Source organism: Puntigrus tetrazona, chromosome 5, assembly GCF_018831695.1.
Source record: "Puntigrus tetrazona isolate hp1 chromosome 5, ASM1883169v1, whole genome shotgun sequence".
Taxonomy (NCBI): domain Eukaryota; kingdom Metazoa; phylum Chordata; class Actinopteri; order Cypriniformes; family Cyprinidae; genus Puntigrus; species Puntigrus tetrazona.
Window position 1 is genome coordinate 2,507,476 of NC_056703.1, and position 22,500 is coordinate 2,529,975.

Sequence of the window (22,500 nt, forward strand, 5' to 3'; positions counted from 1 at the left end):
TTGAAAACATATACAGATAATCAGGTTAATAATAATAATAAAGAAAGCTCACAATGTGTTTAATAAACCAGGTTCGTCTCTGACCCTGAAGAGCCTGGAGCGTGTGATGAAGAGGAGGATGATGATGAAGGGGTGTGTGTGCCCTGTACCCCAAAAATATCCCATCAGTGCCCTGACACTCTCAGGATATTTTGCGAGAGGTCTGTAGACTCAGCCAAAGCTCTGTCGTAGAAGTACAAGATCACACAGACACCCCACTCCTGTGAGACACCTGCACACTTACTCTCCTGGATAATAAGAGCTCTCAAAAACTATATATTAGATATCTGCATATTTATAAATAATTGCTCAGAGAGAAACGTCAGAAAATAGTCTGTATATCTTTACAGGCAGAGACTCACATTAAAGAAAGCTCTTCTGTTCAGTAGAGAAGTCTGACAATATCAAGCTCAAAGGCATCCTCTCAAATCAACACACAGTAATCTTTAGACAGGACTTTTCTATGTAGTGTTGAGTAGCAGGCATTTCTCACTATTATAAACTTATTATAAACTAGTGTATCCTATTCTCTTAACAAGCATCATTTGGTCAAAAATAACTGTGGAATTTTATTACATTAAATAACATTAACTAAAATTAATTAAATAACATTTATTACATTAAGTAACATTAAAATGTTTCCCAATTTTAATATGCTAATCTCACGCTCCGAACTATTATAAAGAGTAAAAAAAAAAAAAAAAAAAATTATATATATATATATATATATATATATATATATATATATATATATGTTCTCAGGATATTATAAGCCCTTCCAGCTCATTTTATTTAAACCAGAAGTATTAATTTTTTAAACAGCTCTTACCGGCATAATAACATTAAACAGAATTAGCCAAATCTGATTTCTAAAATGTTGCATGGCAAATAGCATCTTGAACTTTGCACTAAACACTATTTGGGGTATTTATAGCTGTCTTTGAACTCTTTCTTGTTTATCTACCTGACCTACTTTTGTTCATTGTTTCATAATCGTCTTCGGTCCTCGTTCTTTAATGTGTGTTTGATCCGTGTTTCGTCCTGTCTGCCCTGTAAAGATATTGTTTATTCCGTTCTGAGATGATGAAAGCGTTTACTTCACCTCATGCTCGCTGCGCGCTCTCCTGCTGACCACACCGTGTTAAAGACCTTTTCTTTTTCTTCACGCCAAATTTAAATACAGAAACACATGCTGATGAAGTGTCCTCTTTACTGTGTTTGATTGTAAATATCCTTTCATTTCTCGAGTTTTTCTTAAGACTAGCTTCAGTTTAAAGTTGAGCAGCTGAGGTCAGGTTCAGTTCTCTGATGGTCGTGTTGTTGTTTTCAGAGGGAAGAGGAGTCAGCGAGGATCCGGACGAGTGGACGGTCATCAGCTCCGGTTCTTCACCCCGGTGCGCCGCTCGGTTCGGATCCAGACCAGCGCTCGCCGTTATCCCTCGGCTCTTCAGGAACACGAGCCCTGCGTCAGCTCCGTCTGCGAGCTGGGCGTGAGTCAAAGTCGAAGCTCACCCCTGTCGTGTACCGCGAGCGAGCGCTGACGGACCGCGTTCACGTCACGCTGGTTTATCCAGACGAGGAGGAAACGTGATGATGTTCATCACCCTGTCAGTAGATTTCAGGTCCAGCTGGTCAGATATGGGCTGACCGGTTCATATTTTCATCTCCGGTGTGTACAGATAACATGATGCTTGTGTGTCGCCAAAAACCTCTACATGATCTTCATAACTTCAGCTATATCTCATGGAGTAGACTGTATATGATGTTGCTGTAGTTTGTTCTAATTAAACACTCTTTTTAGGAATCATGTCGTGAGCTTTGTTTTTAGTACGACTTCATCTGCATCTTTGAAACGTTGATTCGAGGTTTACTTTATTAAATGTGTGTTTGGGGAATGGGAGTCAGTCTGCTCAAAACAGGAAGTACTTTTTTTTTAAGGTACGGAATGTCTTGAATGTTTCTGGGAGAACATTTAGTCTTTAGTCACAAGACATTTGGTCCGTTTTCAGTAAACTGATCATATAAAGGCACATTTTAACCAAACAAGACAATCTAGTGTCATTTATTCACTCCTTTAGATCACAAAAGTGGGGTTTTTTGAGCAAAACATTCTTCAGAACATATTTTGTCTTGCGATAGAAGCGCCATATCTACAGGAAGGTGATATACAACGTCTTTTGTAGATGTTTTGTTTTCTGAACAAGGCTGCATTTATTTGGTCAAAAATAACTAAACCACAAAACCCAGAACAGATCATTGAAATGATAATATTGTTACATTTAAAATAATAAAAACTCATTTTAATAATCAGCCAGAAACAGTTGCATGTGTTTTATGGAAACTTTTGTCAATAAAAACCGCCGTATAAAGTTGTCTTTCCAGTGAATGTGGTTTCAGAAATGCCTGAGGATTTAAAAACACGATGAGGACGGGTCAGCTTACATGCTGCAACGTCATTGCATTTCTTTTGCTTATTTGCACTTCATTGAGTAACCCTTGACAGACGTTTGAGCTTGCATGAAAGGTGCAAGGAATCACAGCATGCCACGACAAGAACGGCAAACAGAAGTGAGCATTGCTCGTCTGTATTACTGCAATACATGTGTTTCAGGATCAAGTTCATCTCCTACAGCATCTGTGACGATGATGAAAATGCAGAGTTGTAAAGAGCACCTAAAACAATACTTCAGTGAAAGTACGGATAAGATTACTCCACTACAAGTTAGTCATCAAAACAACTCGAGTACAAGTATTAGAGCGTCTGATTTTAACAGTACTTAAGTATTTTCAAAGATGGACTAGTCAAAGAGACACGGCGTGAAAAACTAATATCGTGGAGAAAGGGCAGAGCTCGGATCTGTGCAGACGTTTCATGGAAAGCCAAACAGACGAGCATTGCATTCAACGACTAATGAGAACTAAAGAAACATTAGGGCTGAATGCAAGCTGACAGCAGACGCCACGGGAGACAGGAAGTGACATAAAAGTCCAAGAGAAAACCACATAACGAAAGAGCAATCAGGAGGAGGAGCGCAATCACGCTTATTCTGTAAAACCAAACAGAAACACTGCAAAGTTGCAAAAATGAAGAACTGCTTTCTTCCAAAAGGTCTCTTCATTAAAACATGAAAATAAAGTCTTCTTCTCGCACTGGATGTGCTGTTTTCTGTCCCGTCTTCATCTCGTATAAAACCCCTGTGTTTCGCAGCACATCCACGTAAATCTTTTGTAGCAGAAAAGAACAGTCTAAAGAGAACCGCTTTTCTTCAGTACGCCTCAGTTCCTTTCTATCCTTCTTCACGGTAGTGTCCCAATGATTTACGGTATTCCAGGTTCAAGTGAAGTTTTTGTCTCGGTGATGAAATGTTTTGCAACGAGGTGAAAAGCACCACGTCCTGCGTTACAGTAAAACACCGTAAAAACAAAAGCTGTTTTCAATCTTAATTCTGTGCTTGATACGATCTGAGTTTAGACCACCCGTTGGGTTTATAGCTGATTTAATAGTTTCTTCCTCCACCGGCAAAGAATCTGTCTGAAGAAATTCGTCGCTTGTCAATATTTTAGTTTTAGGATACAATAACATTATCAAAGAGAAAACGAACATAATGCCCCGTATTTAATCGATACAGTGACTAAATGAATGTAAAATAAAACGTCAACAGGTGCTAATATTCCCCAATGAGTTCATGAACTTCTTTACTTCTAAGATTGATACCATCAGAGATAAAGCTGTAACTAAGCAGCCGTCAACTACAGTTTCACATCAGATAATGAGCTTTAGATCTCCTGAGGAACAATTACACTCTTTCTCTATTATAGGAGAAGAAGACTTGTACAAACTTGTTAAATCATCTAAACCAGCAACATGTATGTTAGACCCTATTCCATCTAAACTATTAAAAGATCTGCTTCCAGAAGTCATAGATCCTATTTTGAACATTATTAATTCATCATTGTCATTAGGATATGTTCCCAAAACCTTGATCCCAAAGACTTAGTAAATTACAGACCAATCTCTAATCTCCCTTTTCTGTCAAAGATACTAGAAAAGGTAGTATCCTCACAACTGTATTCCTTTTTAGAAAAAAATGGTGTCTGTGAGGATTTCCAATCAGGTTTTAGACCGTACCATAGTACTGAGACTGCTCTCATTAGAGTTACTAATGACCTGCTTCTATCATCTGATCGTGGTTTTATCTCGTTATTAGTGCTATTAGATCTTAGCGCAGCATTCGATACTATCCATCACAACATTCTCTTGGATAGACTAGAAAACTATGTTGGCATTAGAGGAAGCGCCTTAGCATGGTTTACATCATATCTATCTGACCGCTATCAGTTTGTGGCATTAAATGAGGAGGTATCATATCAATCACAAGAGAAATATGGAGTTCCTCAAGGCTCAGTGCTAGGACCGTTACTTTTCAACCTGTACATGTTACCTCTGGGAGATATTATCAGGAGTCATGGTGTTAGCTTTCACTGCTATGCTGATGTGTATTTCTTCACCGGTGATTCACAGCAAAATGAGAACTGGCTCCAGTCTGGTTTCTCACAAGGTTTTTTTATTTATCCATTTTCTCACGGGTGAGATTTTGCTCCCTTGGTATTGAAAGGAATGGTTGAGCAAAAGATAAAAAGCAACTTACCCTCAGGGCAAGCCTTTCGAAATCTCGAGGTTTGTTCATCAGAAATGTCGTGTCTCTCCCATCAGTGGTGAATGGGTGCCGTTGAAATGAGTCTTTTTAAGAGCTGATAAAAACATCACGAAGAACTCCAGCCCGGCCGTTAACATTCGAAGAAGACAACAGCTGCAGCTTTTTAAGAACATTATTTTGACGGCACCCATTCACTACAGAGCGTCCACTGAACTCCTGAGGGTGAGTACAACAATTAAAATATTTATTAGAGAGAGAGGAGTGAACAGTAAAAACACAAGATATAATATGAATGATTTTACGTTGTGGATGTCGCGGAGCATCGTCTCAATGTTTCCACGTGGTCTGATCAGAACAAGTTCAACATCCCGTAAACTCTTGAGTTTCCATAAACATTCCCCTTATCTCTATTCATACAGACAAAACAGTTCACGAGACAACACTGAAAATACATAAGCAAGGATAAATATAAAACAAACATGGGAACATAATGAATGACTAAACAATAAAAATGCTTCATAAAAATATAACGATCAAAATAAATGATAAAAGTAATTAAAAATCAATCAATCAATCAATCATTTAATTCTATAGCGCTTTTAACAACACAGGTTGCATCAAAGCACTGTACAGTATAAAGTAGAAGAGTACAATGATATGATGCACAGAAATAACTAATGATTATGTAAATAAATTCTTGTAAATACATTTATTAACATAACACGCAATTTTCACAAGGATTTAAGGATCTTTCTAAGGGAAAATCAACTTGATGTTAATGTAATCAACTTTTGGTTCATATAGCACCCTTATTGTTCTGATGGGAAGGTTCTAGGTGTGTTTCCTGAACGCTGAATGTTCCTGTGAGCTTCGGGGGGGCATTATCTGGACATGAAAAGAGCATCAGTTCACCACCAACCGGCAACCATCAGGTGCTCCACAGAAGATCCCTGTCCGAGGAGTCCAAAGAATAATCAGGAGAGTTCTCCAAGAGCCGAGAACCAATCGGGCAGAACTTCAGGAAGACCTTCAAAGAAAACTAAGCAGTGCACTGGTCCATGCACGCTCGCCATGCAAGACTCCAACGCTGAACAAAACGCATGGTGAGGCTCGGTTAAAGTTCAGAAACAGCGTTTGGAGAAGCCTGTGGATTATTGGGAGACTGTAGTATGGTCAGATGAAAGAAAGATTGAAGAACCACACCAGCAGTTACGTTTAAGGCTGATCTTCAGCGAGGAGACTCGGCCGACTTCATATTCTTGAAGGCAGGATGAATGGAGAAATGCACCATGACGTTCTGGAGGAAAATCTGCTGCCATCTACCAGAAAGCTGAACATGAAAAGAAGGTGGACATTTCAGCAAGACGATGATCCCAAACGGCCAAGGAAACGATGAAGTGGTTTAGAAGAACATCAAGTCTCTTGAATGACCCGCTCCTAAATGGAGAGACCTGAAGATCAAAGAGGCCCAAGGAACCTTCAAGATTTAAAGAGCGTTTGTGAGGAAGGATGGGTCAGAATCACTCCAGAGGCGTCTAGAAACTATCTAGGCTTTTCTACAAAGTATTAAATAAAGTGTTCAATACTTATTCCCCGCGTCATTTCACTTTATTATGACTCAACTTGTAGTCAGTATTTGTCTTGACGGCTACATCTGGTGCAAATAGTCCACTTAGAAATCCCTTGACTGATAACAAAGGCTGCTGTATTAATACTCTGTACTATACTCTACTATACTGCATTCATTAAAAGTGTGCTGCGGTCGCTCTACAACATTATACTGGGCTTTTTAAGTATGTTATCATCACTGTGTACTTTTGGGGATTTCAGGACAAATACAGTACAAATGTATTCAATAAAACCCTGTGTTTAGGCTAATATTAATGCACTGATTTTATTTATTCACGTGTTTAGAGTTTAACAGTGTTATATTTCTAACGTGCCGCTCACGACCGAGTGTGCTTTAATACTCTTTAAAGACGGGATGATATACAAACCTGCGTAACCATAGCAACCCGGATTATCAGACGGATTCGTTGTTTTATTGTGAATTAAGGAATTATTATAGTAGTTATAATAGAAATTGATTACATACTTTTTTTTTTTACATTTATTTTCTATTTTTTAGTATAAAGGATTCTATCAAGATGTAAACGGCATCCGCATTACGTTTATCATGAATAAATGTTACATAAAATAAAATATGCCTATAAGAAAACATCTCATAATCATGCCAGCTGCGGTGTCTATTAACTTCATAATATTTGTATATTATCATCTTCATCGTTGCCCTGTTATTAGAGTCGTATATTAGTTTTTTCCCTTCATTTCAATCTCTTTAAGCTACATCCTTTTTGACAAGCCAATAAAACTTTGTTTATGCTGACTGGAAGTTTGAATTTAATTGTTAAAGTAATAATTATTAATATATATATATATAATAATTATTAATAATTATACAAAATATGAACACGTTTATGCAATAAACTCATGGCCATGAGAAGAAAGCCGTTCCTTCGTGATAAATGGAGGTCATGATATAAAATCACGCTCCCACGACAAAACTAAAGATGAGATGAGTCTTAATTAAAAGTCAAGTACAGAAGTCCTCTGATTGAAAACAGGTTTGTGATCCGTGTCCGTTCAGGTGGAGGCACTTCCTGTCCTGAGATGAATCTGGGTTTATTACACAGCTCTGAATCTTTACTATGTATTACACCATTATTTTCTGAAGCTGTTTGTTGGGAAAATGTCTTTTATTAAATTACAGTCAGTTGATGAGGACAGACTGCTTAACCTGTGTGTGTGTGTGTGTGTGTGTGTGTGTGTGTGTGTGTGTGTGTGTGTGTGTGTGTGTGTGTGTGTGTGTGCGTGCGTGTGTGTGTGTGTGTGTGTGTGTGTCTGTGTGTGTGTGTGTCTGTCTGTGTGTGTGTGTGTGTGTGTGTGCGTGCGTGCGTGCGTGCGTGTGTGTGTGTGTGTGTGTGTGTGTGTGTGTGTGTGTGTGTGTGTGTGTGTGTGTGTGTGTGTGTCTGTGTGTGTGTGTGTGTGTCTGTGTGTGTGTGTGTGTGTGTGTGTGTGTGTGTGTGTGTGTGTGTGTGTGTGTGTGTGTGTGTGTGTGTGTGTGTGTGTGTGTGTGTGTGTGTGTGTGTGTGTGTGTGTGTGTGTGTGTGTGTGTGTGTGTGTGTGTGTGTGTGTGTGTGTGTGTGTCTGTCTGTGTGTCTGTCTGTATGTGTGTGTGTGTGTGTGTGTGTGTGTGTGTTACAGCTTTTCAGATACAGTTATGAACTATTTAACTGAAATAATGTCCTCGCTGTGTGTTAAAGTAGTAATAAGTTCTAAAGCACATTACGAGAAGTTAAGTAACTAAATGTCTGTGTATTGTTACAAACCTTAATACCGTACAGTTTAAGTAATACCTTTTCCGCCTCAAAATGCTATTTTTATGCCCTTATGTAATTTCCTGTTAATACTCCTCTCTTATTCCAATTCAATGAATAGTTTTATTGCTTTGAAAAAGTTTATAATAGACCCTGTTCAGATATCGATATTGATCAAAATTGGCTTCTGATAATAAAAAAAAATAATTCAAATGCTTATAAATAGTCCGCCAAATACAAATAAAATCGTGTTGTCGATAGGAAACGTGCATATGATACTCCTGGGAACTTTGGTTCAGGACTCCGGAGGCGTTCCTTCTCTCTCTCTCTCTCTCTCTCTCCTCCTCTCTCTCTCCTCTCTCTTCTCTCCTCCCTCCCTCTCTTCTCTCCCTACCGGTACCGACAGCGCGGGTTCCGGTAAGCGCGTGCCCGCGGCTCCCGTTCTTCCTATAAATACTCCCGAGATCCCGAGATCAGAGAACCGGTGGAGGAGCTCGAGGACGAACCGCGGATCATCCCCCAAAACAGGTATTTTCACGCGTTTTTATTCATTTAGCGCATTCACTCTTTAGATTCAACTTCAAAGCGACCTACGAATGAGGACTAGATTAAGAGATTCATCTTAAAAAGGTTTGAGACCTGCTTTAGAGCAGCGAGGGATTGAGTAGATCGATTCAAGATTAAGGTTTTTGTTGTTTTTAATCATTCGCTATTTCTGTGTTCAGTACTTCATAACGTTGTTAAGAATCTATCAATCAATCAATCAATCAATCATTTTTATTTATATAGCGCTTTTAACAACACAGGTTGCATCAAAGCACTGTACAGTATAATGACAGGGATGTATAATGACGAGAGTGACCAATTTCTTATTAAATGCAGGTTTAGGTTTAGGTTAATCTAAAAGCATTCATGCCCCGTCTGAGATTCTTTAAGCACTCTTCTGTCTGTCTCTCTATTCTGTGGGAAATAAGAAGGATGCAGGTGAATGCTTTGGGCTCTGGTTTCTGAAGCATCAGTGACTCATGCATGATGGGCTCCTGGGTTTTCTAGAGGTTTGATTGCTCATGATGGTCCGGCCCAGCAGTTAAAACCAGCACACGTGGTTTATTGCTGCAGTCTGGTCTTCGAAGGACCTGAATAGCTTCACAACTTTAGATCTTCTGTAGCATGTAGCTATAGTTCCTTGAATATCCATAAAAAGAACTACTTATGCTTGTATCTAACCGTCTGAACATCACATCAAAACAGGTTAGATTTAACGTAAAGGTGGTGTGCTAACGATGCAGGTGTGATGTAAATTAATATTTATATAAGTTAATTAATAAAGTTCTGTCTGGGCTCATCTCGGTAGGGTTTGTGTCAAGCCATTCGTTAATACGGCTGTTTAAAGAAGAGGAAGATATCAGATGTAGTAGAAACTTTTATTGTGTTTTAATGTTTGTCTGACCAATCAGCGGAGAGGGTTCTTTCACTCCGGCCCACATGAAGCAAACCCCTTTTAAACCCACTATAGGTTTACTACTCAATTTTAGCTAACGAAATTTACTGTAAATGTAGTCGACTAAAATATTACTAAAACTAAGAAGACTATGACTAAAACTGAACTTAAATTTGCTGTGAAAATGAACACAGCTTGAATGTTTTGTTGGAAAGTTGCTCTTTGCGTTGGAATTACGGCGACTACCAGTGAGAATAAAGATTAGATGAAATGAAGGCCATTAAAGAGTCCTACCGGAGCTTGAGAAGATCGCTGGCTATGACTCTAGCTGGATGCTGTAGAGTTGGAGTCTTTGCCGTGACGAGCCGTCATGTCTTCAGAATAGAAAGGCAGTAATGTAGTGTTTCTGGAGAAAAGCAGCGGTCCAAGCACTGAACCCTGAGGAACCCCCGGGAGCAGATGATACCACTGACTTAGAATCGGCTTTTTGTATATCGCAGAGCTTCAGCGACTCTCAGTTAAGCGTCTGAGCAAGAGCAGATGACGCTTGAAGTGTTTTCGTGACGAACGGGAGAAGAGCGACGCATCTGTAGACGTCCACAGGGGTGTTTTTATCCCGTAATCTTCTCAGGGAATCTTTACGTCTGCTTGCAAAACATTTCACAACAACAGGCCAGAGCTTCTTTGGATGAGTGCAAGCATATCAGGAGCAGTTTCCTTCCTGTCACTTATCCCTTTCATTATTATATGGTTCATATCCTGTTTAGGGCAGGGCTGGGTAACTTGCTCCGACTCTATTCAGACACACCTGACGGTATCTTCAAGATGTGTTTGATTAAGGTTGGATACACACTCTGAAGGGTCGCTGCCCAAGTCAGATTCATTCATCTGGCACTTTATACAATAAAGGTTGTGTCTACAGGAAAACTGGGTCAGTGGGGCAAGAGGGCAATTATAAACTCTATATACACTATATCATGTTCTAAGTGTCCTGAACTAAACAAGCCAAAGGCATCGCTGACAAAGAACCAAAAATGGGGGCGAAAAAACATTTGGTGCAATGACTTTTAATTAATGTTTTGTTTCCAATTAGTTAGATTATGATAATAGCGTCTGATGATTAAACCTCAGCAGATTATTTTTGTGCCATTTTTTCATCCTCAGCTGTTAGTCTACATTTAGACGAGGTTAGATTTGATTCAACTTTTATTGTCGTTGCACATGTGAGATACAAGGCGACGAAATTCAGCTAGCATCTAGCTAAACATGCGATAAGCAGTAAGGGCTTGATATACAGGGACTGCGATATGTTACAAATGTACAAGAAATATCTAAACATATGAGCCAGCACTGCACATACGTAACTGACAGACTTTGACATGTTTTCAGCGTGATATACGGACACTCCATACAGATGGATTATGTAATAAATGCACACCATAAGCAGAAACTGAGAAGAATATGTATAAACGATGCATTAAGCTGTTTGAATCACTAGTGCAACGGACGTGGAAAAAGTGCATGGAAGATATTCCAGCGTGCAAACGTGTATCTCCATGTTGTGACCTGTCCGTCTGTTGGTGTCTGTGTCTAGCTTTCCAAACATGAAAGTCGGAAAATTGTCGACCGTCAACGGAAAGTTTGTGGGCGTTCAAGGCATGCGGAGATCCAAGCGTTCTCATCAGCTGGTTGCTCAGCACGAACAGGAGATCAAACCTGGAAACTCAAGTAAAGGTCTGAACTTGGTGTTATCTGGCCGTACCATGTGATCGATACAGTATTGATTTTGTGTTTCCAACCGTTCCTTGTTTACATAATACCTGAAGCAATATTATTGTCTTTTCTTACTCAGTCACGGTGTATAATATCGAGTATAATGGGAATGTATGCATGGCTTTTGGCTTTGAGGTGGAAAATAAGAAGTCTGTTTTCCCTGTTGTTACTCACGGCAAAGAGGACAAAGTTGAGGTACAGTACAGTAACTTACCGCAAACGGATCGCTTATCAGACAGAGTGTCACATGCGTTCTCCTGCTTTTATTATTTGTATGTCTGTGCGATCAGGCCTGCTGTCTTTCACGCGCAGGTTTTAACCAAAGAGGAGCCGATCACCTTCGATGAGACCTTCTTGTTTCAGTGGGGCGAGCGGAAGATTTCTGGAGACTGGAGGAGTCTGGAATCGGTGGCCAAGCCCAAGAAGTACCTGTGTGTGGAAGAGACGGGAAGAGTGAGCATCACGGAGGAGAGGTTTCCTCATTTCAGGATCCATTACCCAGAAGAAGAAAGAGGTAACGTCCGCCAGAGGAGTATTGTGTCTGCCGGCTCTACACATACACTGCGCCATCTAATTATCCTTCTGTTGCATTGATAAAACATAACAGATAAAACCAAGAGAACGAGGCAAATGTCCTTTCGAAGAAGCGGCTTCAAGCGAAGGTCTTCATGCTGCGAGGAATCGTCCTGTGAAGCTCAGCTCTGCAACGACAGGTGAACTCCAGAAAAACATACGTACAACGTAATCCATTCCATTAAAGGTCCCATATTGTGCACCTTTCGGGAGTTTTATTTTAAATGTTGATGTCCTCAACAATATATATATATACATATATAAAATATGGGACCTTTAATAGAATGTACTACGTTGCCAAGTATATTTTTACAGCTTCTTTCTCAGGACAAGCCAATGTTTTGCTTCCATTAGCATTAGCTGAAGGCACACTTTTTATTGAAATAATGCTCTGTGAGCAAAACTGAGGATTTGTATCAAATCGTGTGTAGTTATATATGCACTGTTGTGATTAATTATAGCATGTAGATATAGTAGATATAGTAGTCGGTGGGCGGACACATCTTTATAGGGAAGTTGCATAACCCCTTGACCTCACTTATCATGAAAAAAAAAGGAAATTGCATATTTGACAATATGGGACCTTTAAACATTACAGCTAATATAATCACATTGATTTTCCGTTTTGTACCATTTTGACTTTATATTTCGCTAGTCCGCTTTAAAGACTCTACTAACAACTAAACGTCAGATTTAAAGAAAACGGTAACTCTTTAGAATACAGATAACACTTGTACCCTTTCTGCTTATTAATAGTTAGTCAAAACGTATATGTGATACGGTCCTTCGGTTCAGTAAGTGTTTGTTGTGAAACATCAAAGACAAGTTTTATCATCAACGAGGTCTCGCAGCAAAACGTGTAGCAGGACCTGAAGGAGGACAGTCAAGCTTTGAAGGATGAACGTCCGTCCAAAGATAAGAGGAAGAGACTGACGATGAACTGAAACGAATCTTTCTTTCTCAGGAAAAGCAAGAGGATGAAGACGTCAGTGAGGAGCTGAAGGTTTCTTCGTCTTTGAGCGTTCAAGCCATTTCTTCCGTTTGTTTGCGTGCGTTTTAAGGATGCCATAGAAGAACCGTTTTCGGCCGAAGAACCTTCTTTCGCCACAAAAAAAAGTTTTGTCAGACAGAAAGGTTCTTTACGGAAGCATTTAAACAAAAAGCGTTTTTTTGAATTTATGAACCCTTACTTTGGAGAGCGTCCGCTAAGCACTATGCTAAATGTGTTTTTAAATTGGAAGAACTTGGATCATGAAATAAGGTTCACACACTAGTCTAGCACAGAGGAGAGGTGTGTGTTTTTGAGACAAGCCTGACCTCTGCTGCTGAACGAAGACTTCATCAGTGTAGTGTAGAGTACTAGAGTGTGCTAAATCTAACATGCATCCTATTTCTAGTAACATGATCCGCAGACATATCAATGTATTTAACTGCATTATATAAAAACTGTGAAGCTGAAATAAGAAGTCTGTTCTGCTGCGTAGCGTCTTGATTTACTGGTCGACTATGAATCTTTTTATTCGCACGCATTATTATTCATATATCGTACGTTTACTTCTTTTTTTGATTGAATAGATGCACACCTAATTTTGTATCATGCATCGACTAAGTAAAATATGTATATTCTGTCTAGCACACATTTACCTTTAATCCTTTAGCAGGCGCTTCTATCCAAAGCCACTTATAAATGAGGATTAATATCTGATATGATTCATACGTTGCTGATATTTCATTGTTACTCACTTACAAATAAACACGTGTTTTCCAGTGTTTGGGATTGTTGTGAATGAATGACAAAAAGAATTTGCAGACTTTAAGCAATTCTTTAAAAAACTGATAAATGATATGGCAGTTTTAAAAATACTGTGTTTGTTTGAGAGAACGACAGAAAGAGTACAAAGCATATATTTATACTGTATATATATATATATGGTGTGAAAAAGTGTTGGACCCCATCCTGATTTTTTTGCATGTTTGTCACACTTTAATGTTTCCGATCATCAGACTAATTTAAATATTAATCAAATATAACACAAGTAAACACAGCACTGGTTTATCACACCTGAGATTTCTCCAGACACACTCAAGAAATCACTTCAAGAGGACCTGAAAGATCCACAGAACTTCAGAAACTAGTGAGACCTCGGCCTGGAAAAGGTTCTGGAGACACTTCTAAAGCGCCGGGACTCCATCGAAGCACGCAGGATCTCACCGAGTGTGTGTTTCTGGGTCAGGAGAGTGTGTTTCCACGTCTGTCTTCATGGCAAGTGTGCACAGATATGACCCTGCAACCGTAAATACATGACATATATTAATAAAACTTTTTTTTTTTGCTCCCTCAGATTTTAAAAAGTTGCATCTCAGTCTAACAAACCCTTTGGAGCTTATTGCAGATGATGCACGAATCTCAATTTCAACAACTGAACCTTTATGTCTGGTTTTGTGGTCCGTGTTTCTGGGGTCTGATTGACTAGTGATACTAGTTATTGTAACCGGTTAAGCGGGTCTGCCTGGTGAATGGAGAGGTGTGAGGATTAGTGGACTGAGAGGTCTGTCTGACAGCTGTTTGCATCTTATCCTCTTCATCATCATCATCATCATCATCAGCAGCAGAATGCGTGGCAGAGAATGTGAAATAATCTCCTGAATCAGAGACACTCTGCCAGCCGTGCCATTACACATACCCTTGAACTGTCATCAGTGAAGCTTAGCGAGCGCGCGCGTGTGTGTGTGTGTGTGTGTGTGTGTGTGTGTGTGTGTGTGTGTGTGACTGATTATGAATCACGTCAGATGAGGGTCACAGGGTTTAACTCTCAGCGCTGATGCAGAAGGACTTCACACAAGACACGAGAACCAGGAGGAGCGCTGTAAAGCGAGACGGAGGATCTCTTTACAGATTCAGCTGGGAGTGGAAACAGATATCCTTCTCTTCTAAACTACTGCTTCCTTCAAGAGCCTTCTTTATTCCTCCGGAGAATCCCATTGAGACTGAGCAGAAGTACTCAAGAAAAAACTGTTAAAGATCAAGCTAAACATTTACAATATATAAATATATATATATATATATATATATATATAATATATATATATATATATATATACATATATATATATATACATATAGTGCTGTGCTGTCAGATGATTCATTGCATGCAAAGTTTTTGTTTAAAACATGTATTATTGCATTTGTTATGTTTCTATATTAAATATATTTATCTATAACTTACATCAATATAAATATATCCTTGCAAATGCATGCAAATATTTTCAAAATATCCTACTGTGTGTGTGTGTGTGTGTGTTTAATATACAGAGTGCACACACACACACATTTATTTTGGATGCAACTGAATAGCATTTAGAAAAACTTCAAATATAGTAGGTTTTATGTATCTTATGGAATACATTCACATGTATTTACTATTATAATAACAGTGCATTATGCATAATTAAATGCAAGTAACCTTAAATCCTAAAAGAATCCTAACCATAAAGTACATAAATATATAATTACACTGTAACAAGGACACCTTCAAATATAATAATAAATAACTGATAAATTCCTTAACAAAATCATAAAAACTGTTTTATTTAATATATACAACCACCGTTGCTAGATACTGTAGTATAATATGTAGAAGACACCTGATGGCAAAATAATGCAATAAACGGAGGAACAGTTCAGCAAAAAATGAACATTTGCTGAAAATATACTCGCCTTCAGGACGTCCAAGATGTAGATGTAGAGTCTGTTTTTCATCAGAGCAGATTTGAAGACATTTAGCTTCACTTGCTCCCCAATAGATTGAGAATGAGAATGAGAATTCAGAATGAGAACCCAAACAGCTGTTGAAAACATCACAAGTAATCCACAGCTCTCCGGTTGTCCAGTGAACATCTGGAGAAGACACAAGAAATACACCTTCGTTCTGACGGCACCCATTCATGAGCACAGGATGGAATGCTATGAGCGTTGTTTGTCATTCTTAGAGCATCAGACGCTAAAAACACTCCTCTTTCCTGATGATTTCGTGTAGCACTGCAGGTTCTGAGCACACTTACTCAGACTCATGAATAAACTCAGACAAGAACGCATTCTTCTTTCAGGCCAAAATAGTCCCATGTCACTTCCAAAACCTGCTTACATTTTCCAAGATACACATTATTCCTCATCTTGCGCAACCTGACAGCGTCCCAAGATTTAATTTGAAATCCAGTTGCTTTTCTTCTGTTTCGGTACCTTCTGACTTAAGCAGAAAATAGAGCAGAAGTCAATGACGACTGAAACGGTTCGGCTCTCTCCAGAATATATTCTTTAGATGTTCCACAGAAGAACGAACGTCAGGTTTGGAGCGACACGAGTAAATGATGACAGGGTTTTCTCTGTCCTCAACATCCACGGGTCACTGTTTAACTGCTCGAACCCTGATGAGAAACACTATAAGAGGCGCTTCTCTTGCAAACAGCCTCAAGTAAGAGGTGCTTTGAGTTTTGTCCTGGAGGACAGAAGTAGAAGAAACCCAGAGATAAGAGCAGAGCCTTCAGTCAGCATCGGTTCAGAGGCGGTTCATTCGGACTTTCTCGAGCACCTTCTCATCAATTCATTTATCACTAGAATGTATATATATATTATATTTTTATTTATTTAGATTTTTTTTCAGTTAGGGTTTATAAAATATATATATATATATATATATATATATATATATATATATATATAAATAATTTATTTTAGATTTTTTTTAGATATTTATATATATATATATATATATATATATATATATATATATTTTTTTTTTTTTTTTTGTTATCTATTTATATATATATATTTTATCTATATATATATATATCCATCTATATATATATATATGACATTTTCATCTTGATTTGCTACAAAATTTAAAACGAAATGAGAAAAATGGTGACAAAAACACAAAACAAAATTATTAATATTAAAGCTAAACTTCAAATGAAAACAGAAAATACAAAAAAATCTCTCAAAATATTATTAAAATTATTATTGACAATAAAATTGCATTATTATTACATATTTAGCAGACTTTACTTTTATCCAAATGAGGACAACAGACGATTTATATATAAGAAAATTAAATATTTTATATATATATAAATGTATATACATGTAAATATTTAAATATATATATATATACTGAATGTGTTTGTATTTATGTATAGATATAAACAAACACAATACACGTAGATATGTAAACACACTTTTATTCTGGATGCGGTACTTTTTTTATATGAATGTGGACTGAATGGAAAAAAATTGTACGTCTGAGAGATATATACGAGATTCGGCGGTCACGGACTGAACATAATAACAAAAGATTGTGATTTTCATTTGTTCAAGTGTCAGTGTGATCGTTTCGGGAGTTTGCAGAAGACAGGATGAAGATGAAGATGAAGATGAAGAGGACGGCTTCACTGGAAAACAGCATTTGTGTGAATCTGTCTGGTGATGCTTTCGGCGTGGAAGTGCTCAGCCGTCAAGAAACACGAAAAACAAACCCACGTTCTCAGCAAAGAAGTTCTATTTATTGTTCAAAGGAAGTCTGTGGAGAATTACAGCAGTACACACTCGACTGAACAGCTGCCTTTATCACATAACACAGTACAGACAAGAATGAGGTGGAAACTCATACGGATAGTTAGTAGAAAATCCCTACGGCTCGTGGGTGGCGTGTATGGCTGACTCTCGGGATCCGGTCACAACTCCTTTTCCTCCGATCGAGCCGACCGAGGGAAGAGGAGCGGAAAGACTCACCGAGAAAGAAAGAGGAGTTCTATCACGTCATCGGGGTTGTTGAAAAAAAGAAATGCAAGCTTAACTGAGAAGCCTAGTTTGAGTATTTTGCTCCTCCGAGACCATAAGAGACGAATGGAGAAGCGCTAAGAAATATTCCCCTATGTGTGTATATATATATATATATAATTGCATCCGACTTTTATTTGTTAAATAGCCTGCTCAGGAAGCATTTATAATTGATTCTATAGGTCTATATATAAATATATTTCTATATATATATGTGTATTTATTTCTGTATATTGTTCTTTTTTAAAAATAAATCTATTTAAACACAGCTTGGTGTTTTTCTACATTTGATTTCCTTTCCAGTTACGTCACCGAAGCTCTAAAACGACTAATTCGCCCGCCGAGGTCATCCCCGGTGAATTTAGCGGCGTCCAGCGGCACCGATGATGCTCTTCCCGACTCGGACCGTCCGGCCGGAACGATTAGCTGGACCCTGACCACAAACAGGAGAAGTTAAGAAAAGCCACCAGCCGGCGGGACACTTTATAGCACCATTTTAACGGTTTGTACATTGTTGCTTGAACTGTATTGTGTGTCCACAAGCTGCAAGCTGTTTGATCTGAGTCTTTATATATGCGCACGCACGCACACACACACACACACACACATCCTGAATGAGCTAACTATGAGATGCACACCAAGTCGCTCAGATGATGCTGGTTTGCTCTCCACCGCAGGGTACGACACCAAAAACACCTAAAGTAGAGAGAAGCAGCAGTTCTTCTCCACACACTAACACTACAACATCCCTGCTCGTGAACTCGGTCTCTGTGTTCTTTCTTTATAAAGGGGGAAAACTTTCAAAATGACAAGACCTACAGAGAGCAGCCAGCAGAAAAATCCATGTATCTAGCCAAACATCGTCTACACTGCTTTTAAACGGGATTCTCTTACACATACACGACAGTGTTTCTCAGTCAGACATCTTTTTATTCGCCGTCGATCGTTTTCATGCATCCCCCTCCGGAGCGCGGCTCTCTCTCCCCGCGCGGTTGCCCAGCGACGCGACACCTCCGGCGGTCAGTCGTCGTCCAAGTCGTCGCCCTCGGACTCCTCTCCGGTTCTCCGCTCGAACGCTTTATCCCTGTGACGCTCCTGGATCTCCTTCATCTCCTCGGCGTAGCGGCAGAACGCTCCGCCGAATTTGCTCCACGCTTTGAAGGGGATCGTGATAGAGTTCCTGTAGCTGGGCTTCACCTCGCTCACGCGCAGAAACACGCCGTACTTGTTGGAGCCCACGTCGAAGAAGAACCGCTTGGAGTCCACCGTTATCGACGTGCCCTCGGGTAACTCCGCGTAACCTCCTCCCGCTCCGCCGCCTCCGCAGGCCAGCTCCTCGTCGTCGCCGCCGTAGTCGTCGATCAGCTTCGCCAGCGCGTCGCGGAACTCGATGAGACCCTGAGCGGGAAGAGCGATGGTCTGCCCGGACTGAATCCCTCCGCCGCCGCCGCCGCCGGCGGGAACGCCGAACCCGCCGCGGTTAACGGTCTGCCGGATCCGCAGGAATCTCCCGCGCTGGTTCTCCTTCAGATCGAGGTAGTATTTGCGGTTTTCCCTCACGAGGTACTCGCTCTTCAAGGCCCGTCTAGGCCCGCCGTCCTCGCCTCCGGAGGACTGCGCGATCTGCTCCGGAGTGCTGGGCCCGAGCTGGGCGTAGTGTTCGATGAAGTCCCCGAGGTAATCCCGGAACTCCGCCGCCACCGACATGGAAAGCGTCAGGCGGCTTTTGGAGCCCCCGGCGCCGACCTCGGCGATCTTGATGAACCTGCCCTTCGAGTTCTGCTTGACGTCCAGGTAGAAGCGCTTGTTCTGGATGTCGAGGCGTTTGGACGCCAGCTCTTGGGTCTCCTGGTCCCTCTGGAACGCTTGGAACCCGCTCCCTCCGCCGCTTCCTCCGCCGCCGCGCTCGCTCCCGCTGTCCCCATCCGCCATCTTCACCATCACCCAGAGCTCGGCTGTTTTTTTTCCCCCAGCGGTATTTCACAAGATCCCGCCTCCTGGCCGAGAGCGTCCTATGAACGGGCTGCAGCTCTGAAACGTCACCGCCATAGAAACATCTCGTGATTGTCCGCTTGACGTGTCAGTCATTCATTCGCCTCTCCCATTGGATCGTAACCCGTCTGTCACGTGAGTAAACACCAAATCCTCGTTCTCTTTGGCCTGTCAAAGTGTAAATCCCGCCCTTTTGTTTTGACAGTACGGTGTGTTGAAGATAACGTACTAAAGCAAGCGCTTTATTGCAGATAACGCTTCGCTTGTTTTTTTTTTTTTCCAGCGACACATCTACTGTGTGTTTAACGTTTTCCAGTCGTTTAAATATTCCCCCCTTGTGCACAAATGATGCTATGTGGATACAACCCCCAAAAAATATATTGAGAAAATCACATTAAAGTTGTCCACGTGATGTTCTTAGAAATGCATAGCCTTTTACTAATCCGAAATTAATGTTCGATATATTTACAGTAGGAAATTGACAAAATATCTTAAAGGAACCTTTACTTTATCCTTATCATTTTTGGCATAAAGGAAAATGGAAAATCTTTGACCCACACAATGTATTGTTGGATGAATATTCTAAAAATGACAAATTATTTCCTTACTGGTTATTTTGACATAACCATAGCAATGAATGGAATGCATAAAAAAATATAGGTGTTTTATTTAAATTTGTCACAGACAAAAAAAAAAGTGTGGCATAAAGATAATGAACGGAATGTTGAAAATAACAACTTTTTTTTTTTAATGCAACATCCAGACAACATTTATATCCAACGAAGAGCTGAGACTACAAAATATTTTTACATATTAATAATAGTTAGAAAAACGATATGCTGTCAAACCAATATAAATATTTTATAGGGAATATATAATTTTTTTCTAGCCCATTAGTACAATGTGATAAAATTTATTTGTTATTTACTGTGTGTTTTTTTTATTCATATATTTATTTATTTTGCTTTTTGTTTAACTGTTTTTATGCATAGAAAATATACCATCACATTTATGTTTTTTCTCATAGGACCTGTCCTTTAAATAAAACGTTTTAGATTTCATTAGTGCACATAATTGTTGGAGTATTATATTAATATACCGTATTAATCGTCAAGCTGTATGAACGAAAATGTTAACGACTACCTTTATTTATTAAAGTCTTGAAAATGTAAAATAATCACCAGTTTATTAGTATTAGATGTTTTAACACTTGATATCGCCTCGTGTAGCACAATTGCAATAGTGATATCAGAAAAAAGTTTGATTAGAATATTTATTCGTGTTATAATTTACATAAATCGTGAGTTCTTGTCATTTGGTTAAATGTTTTCAGTAAAAACTGTTAAGTCCCGCCCCCTGTGTCATCCGTACAAACATCATTCATCGATGGGGGATGGTAGAAGCAGATGCATGCTGCAATCCCATTGGCCTACCCGATATTCGAATCAACAACAGGCGCTCTGATTGGCCGAGTCCAGCGCTCGCTTCGCCTCAAGCGTTCTCCGCCGAACGGGGTTTATTGTTCCTCCGAGTCAAGGGGCGAAATAGATTTTACACAGACCTCCCCGGATCCCATTCAAAGTAATACTTCGCTGAAATGGTACGTAATTCTTCAGCGCTGTGTCGCAGACTTGTTTTCTATAACCGAAAGTGTGTCTTCTTTTGTTTCAGCGCGTATTTGTCGTCTTAGCAGAGATTTAGCGCTAGCTTCTCGCTAGGTTTTGCGCTGTTAGCTCGTGCTGCTAATAGCCTTTTTGCAGTAGCTATTTATTTAACCTCGACGTACGTAGTCCGCTATTAAACGACCAGCCGCCTATCGTGTATATCTGAAGGGTTTTGTTGATACACGTCGCAGTTGTTGTGAGTTTTTTCCGCGCAGGAAAGCCAAGCTAACCTCCGGCGCTATCCGTCAGCGGCAGTGAGGAGCGGATCCGTTCAAATCAACTTTATTCCGCGTGTAGTTCTTCAGACTCCTCGGAACAGCGTTATGTCGTTGTAGTTTGTGCAGGTTGCTGTCAGAAGCAGGGATAAAGTGTGGGGTACGTTTAGCGTGAGAAGCTGCTGTCTGTCGTTCAGTGAAGAAGCGGGAGGCTGAAACTTGCAGCGATGCCAAACTTTAATTCATTTGAAGATGAAGCAGGAGCCAGCTGTTAACGAAGGTTTTAATCATAGCCTCCGGGCGGAGTAAGCGGTGCAGATCTCTAAGAGTAGTGCAGTTTTATTTTCTCCAAACCTGCGTTTTTAGTTTAAATATATACCCTTCATTATTTGCATATACTAATAAGAAGTATATGATTTGCACACTTGTTTAGCGTTAACTGTTTATGTAAAAATTTGTTCTAAATATAGCTTAAATGATGTAATAGTTTGCAACGTTACATTTCGCGCAGTTAAAAGATGTTACGTACACCTAATTAAATGCAATATGTTTTGCAATTGTTACTTATAAAAAATAATTGCTCGCTAAATTAAGTATATAATTTAGAGTATAGATATTTGTACATCCCTCTTATAGTTGCACATTTTTTCATGTGTATAAATATTTGTGGAATGTGTGACATTTTTGTGCATCTTGCATAATTCTGCAATGTTTGTCAGTTATTGTTAAACACTATATTTTTTGCGTGGGGTAAGTTGGTGCATGTTCCACAATGTTTTTATTTATGTGCATTTGTATTTTATATGTTAAATTTGTGACTTGCTTTGATAGTTTTTCATAAAAAGGCTGCATATAAAAATTAAATGTGTATTTCTGTTCGTGCTAATGAATGGCTGAGATGCTGGACCTGAGTCTGTTGTTTCGTAGGCAGG

The 22,500-nt window shown here is 39.5% G+C and overlaps 2 protein-coding genes and 1 pseudogene across 3 annotated transcripts in view; 2 read left to right on the plus strand and 1 right to left on the minus strand.

The window, feature by feature from the left end:
* The window catches only part of LOC122346108, an 18,638-nt pseudogene extending 17,058 nt beyond the window's left edge, over positions 1-1,580 (plus strand).
* Positions 1,581-17,083: 15,503 nt separating this feature from the next.
* On the minus strand, positions 17,084-19,862 carry purba (purine-rich element binding protein Ba). Its single transcript, XM_043239484.1, has one exon. It carries the CDS (start codon positions 19,636-19,638, stop codon positions 18,718-18,720), a length of 921 nt encoding a protein of 306 aa, XP_043095419.1. The 5' UTR covers positions 19,639-19,862; the 3' UTR covers positions 17,084-18,717.
* A 1,164-nt stretch (positions 19,863-21,026) lies between these two features.
* LOC122345384 (histone H2A.V) overlaps positions 21,027-22,500 on the plus strand; it is a 3,092-nt gene continuing 1,618 nt past the window's right edge. The window contains exons 1-2 of one of the 2 annotated variants that reach the window (XM_043239485.1): positions 21,027-21,289; positions 22,496-22,500. The exon at positions 22,496-22,500 is cut by the window's right edge and continues 73 nt beyond it. In XM_043239485.1, coding sequence (XP_043095420.1) covers positions 21,287-21,289; positions 22,496-22,500 — 8 coding nt within the window. In that variant the 5' untranslated portion in view covers positions 21,027-21,286. The remainder of the gene's footprint in view (positions 21,290-22,495) is intronic. The other variant, XM_043239486.1, reaches the window with a different exon arrangement.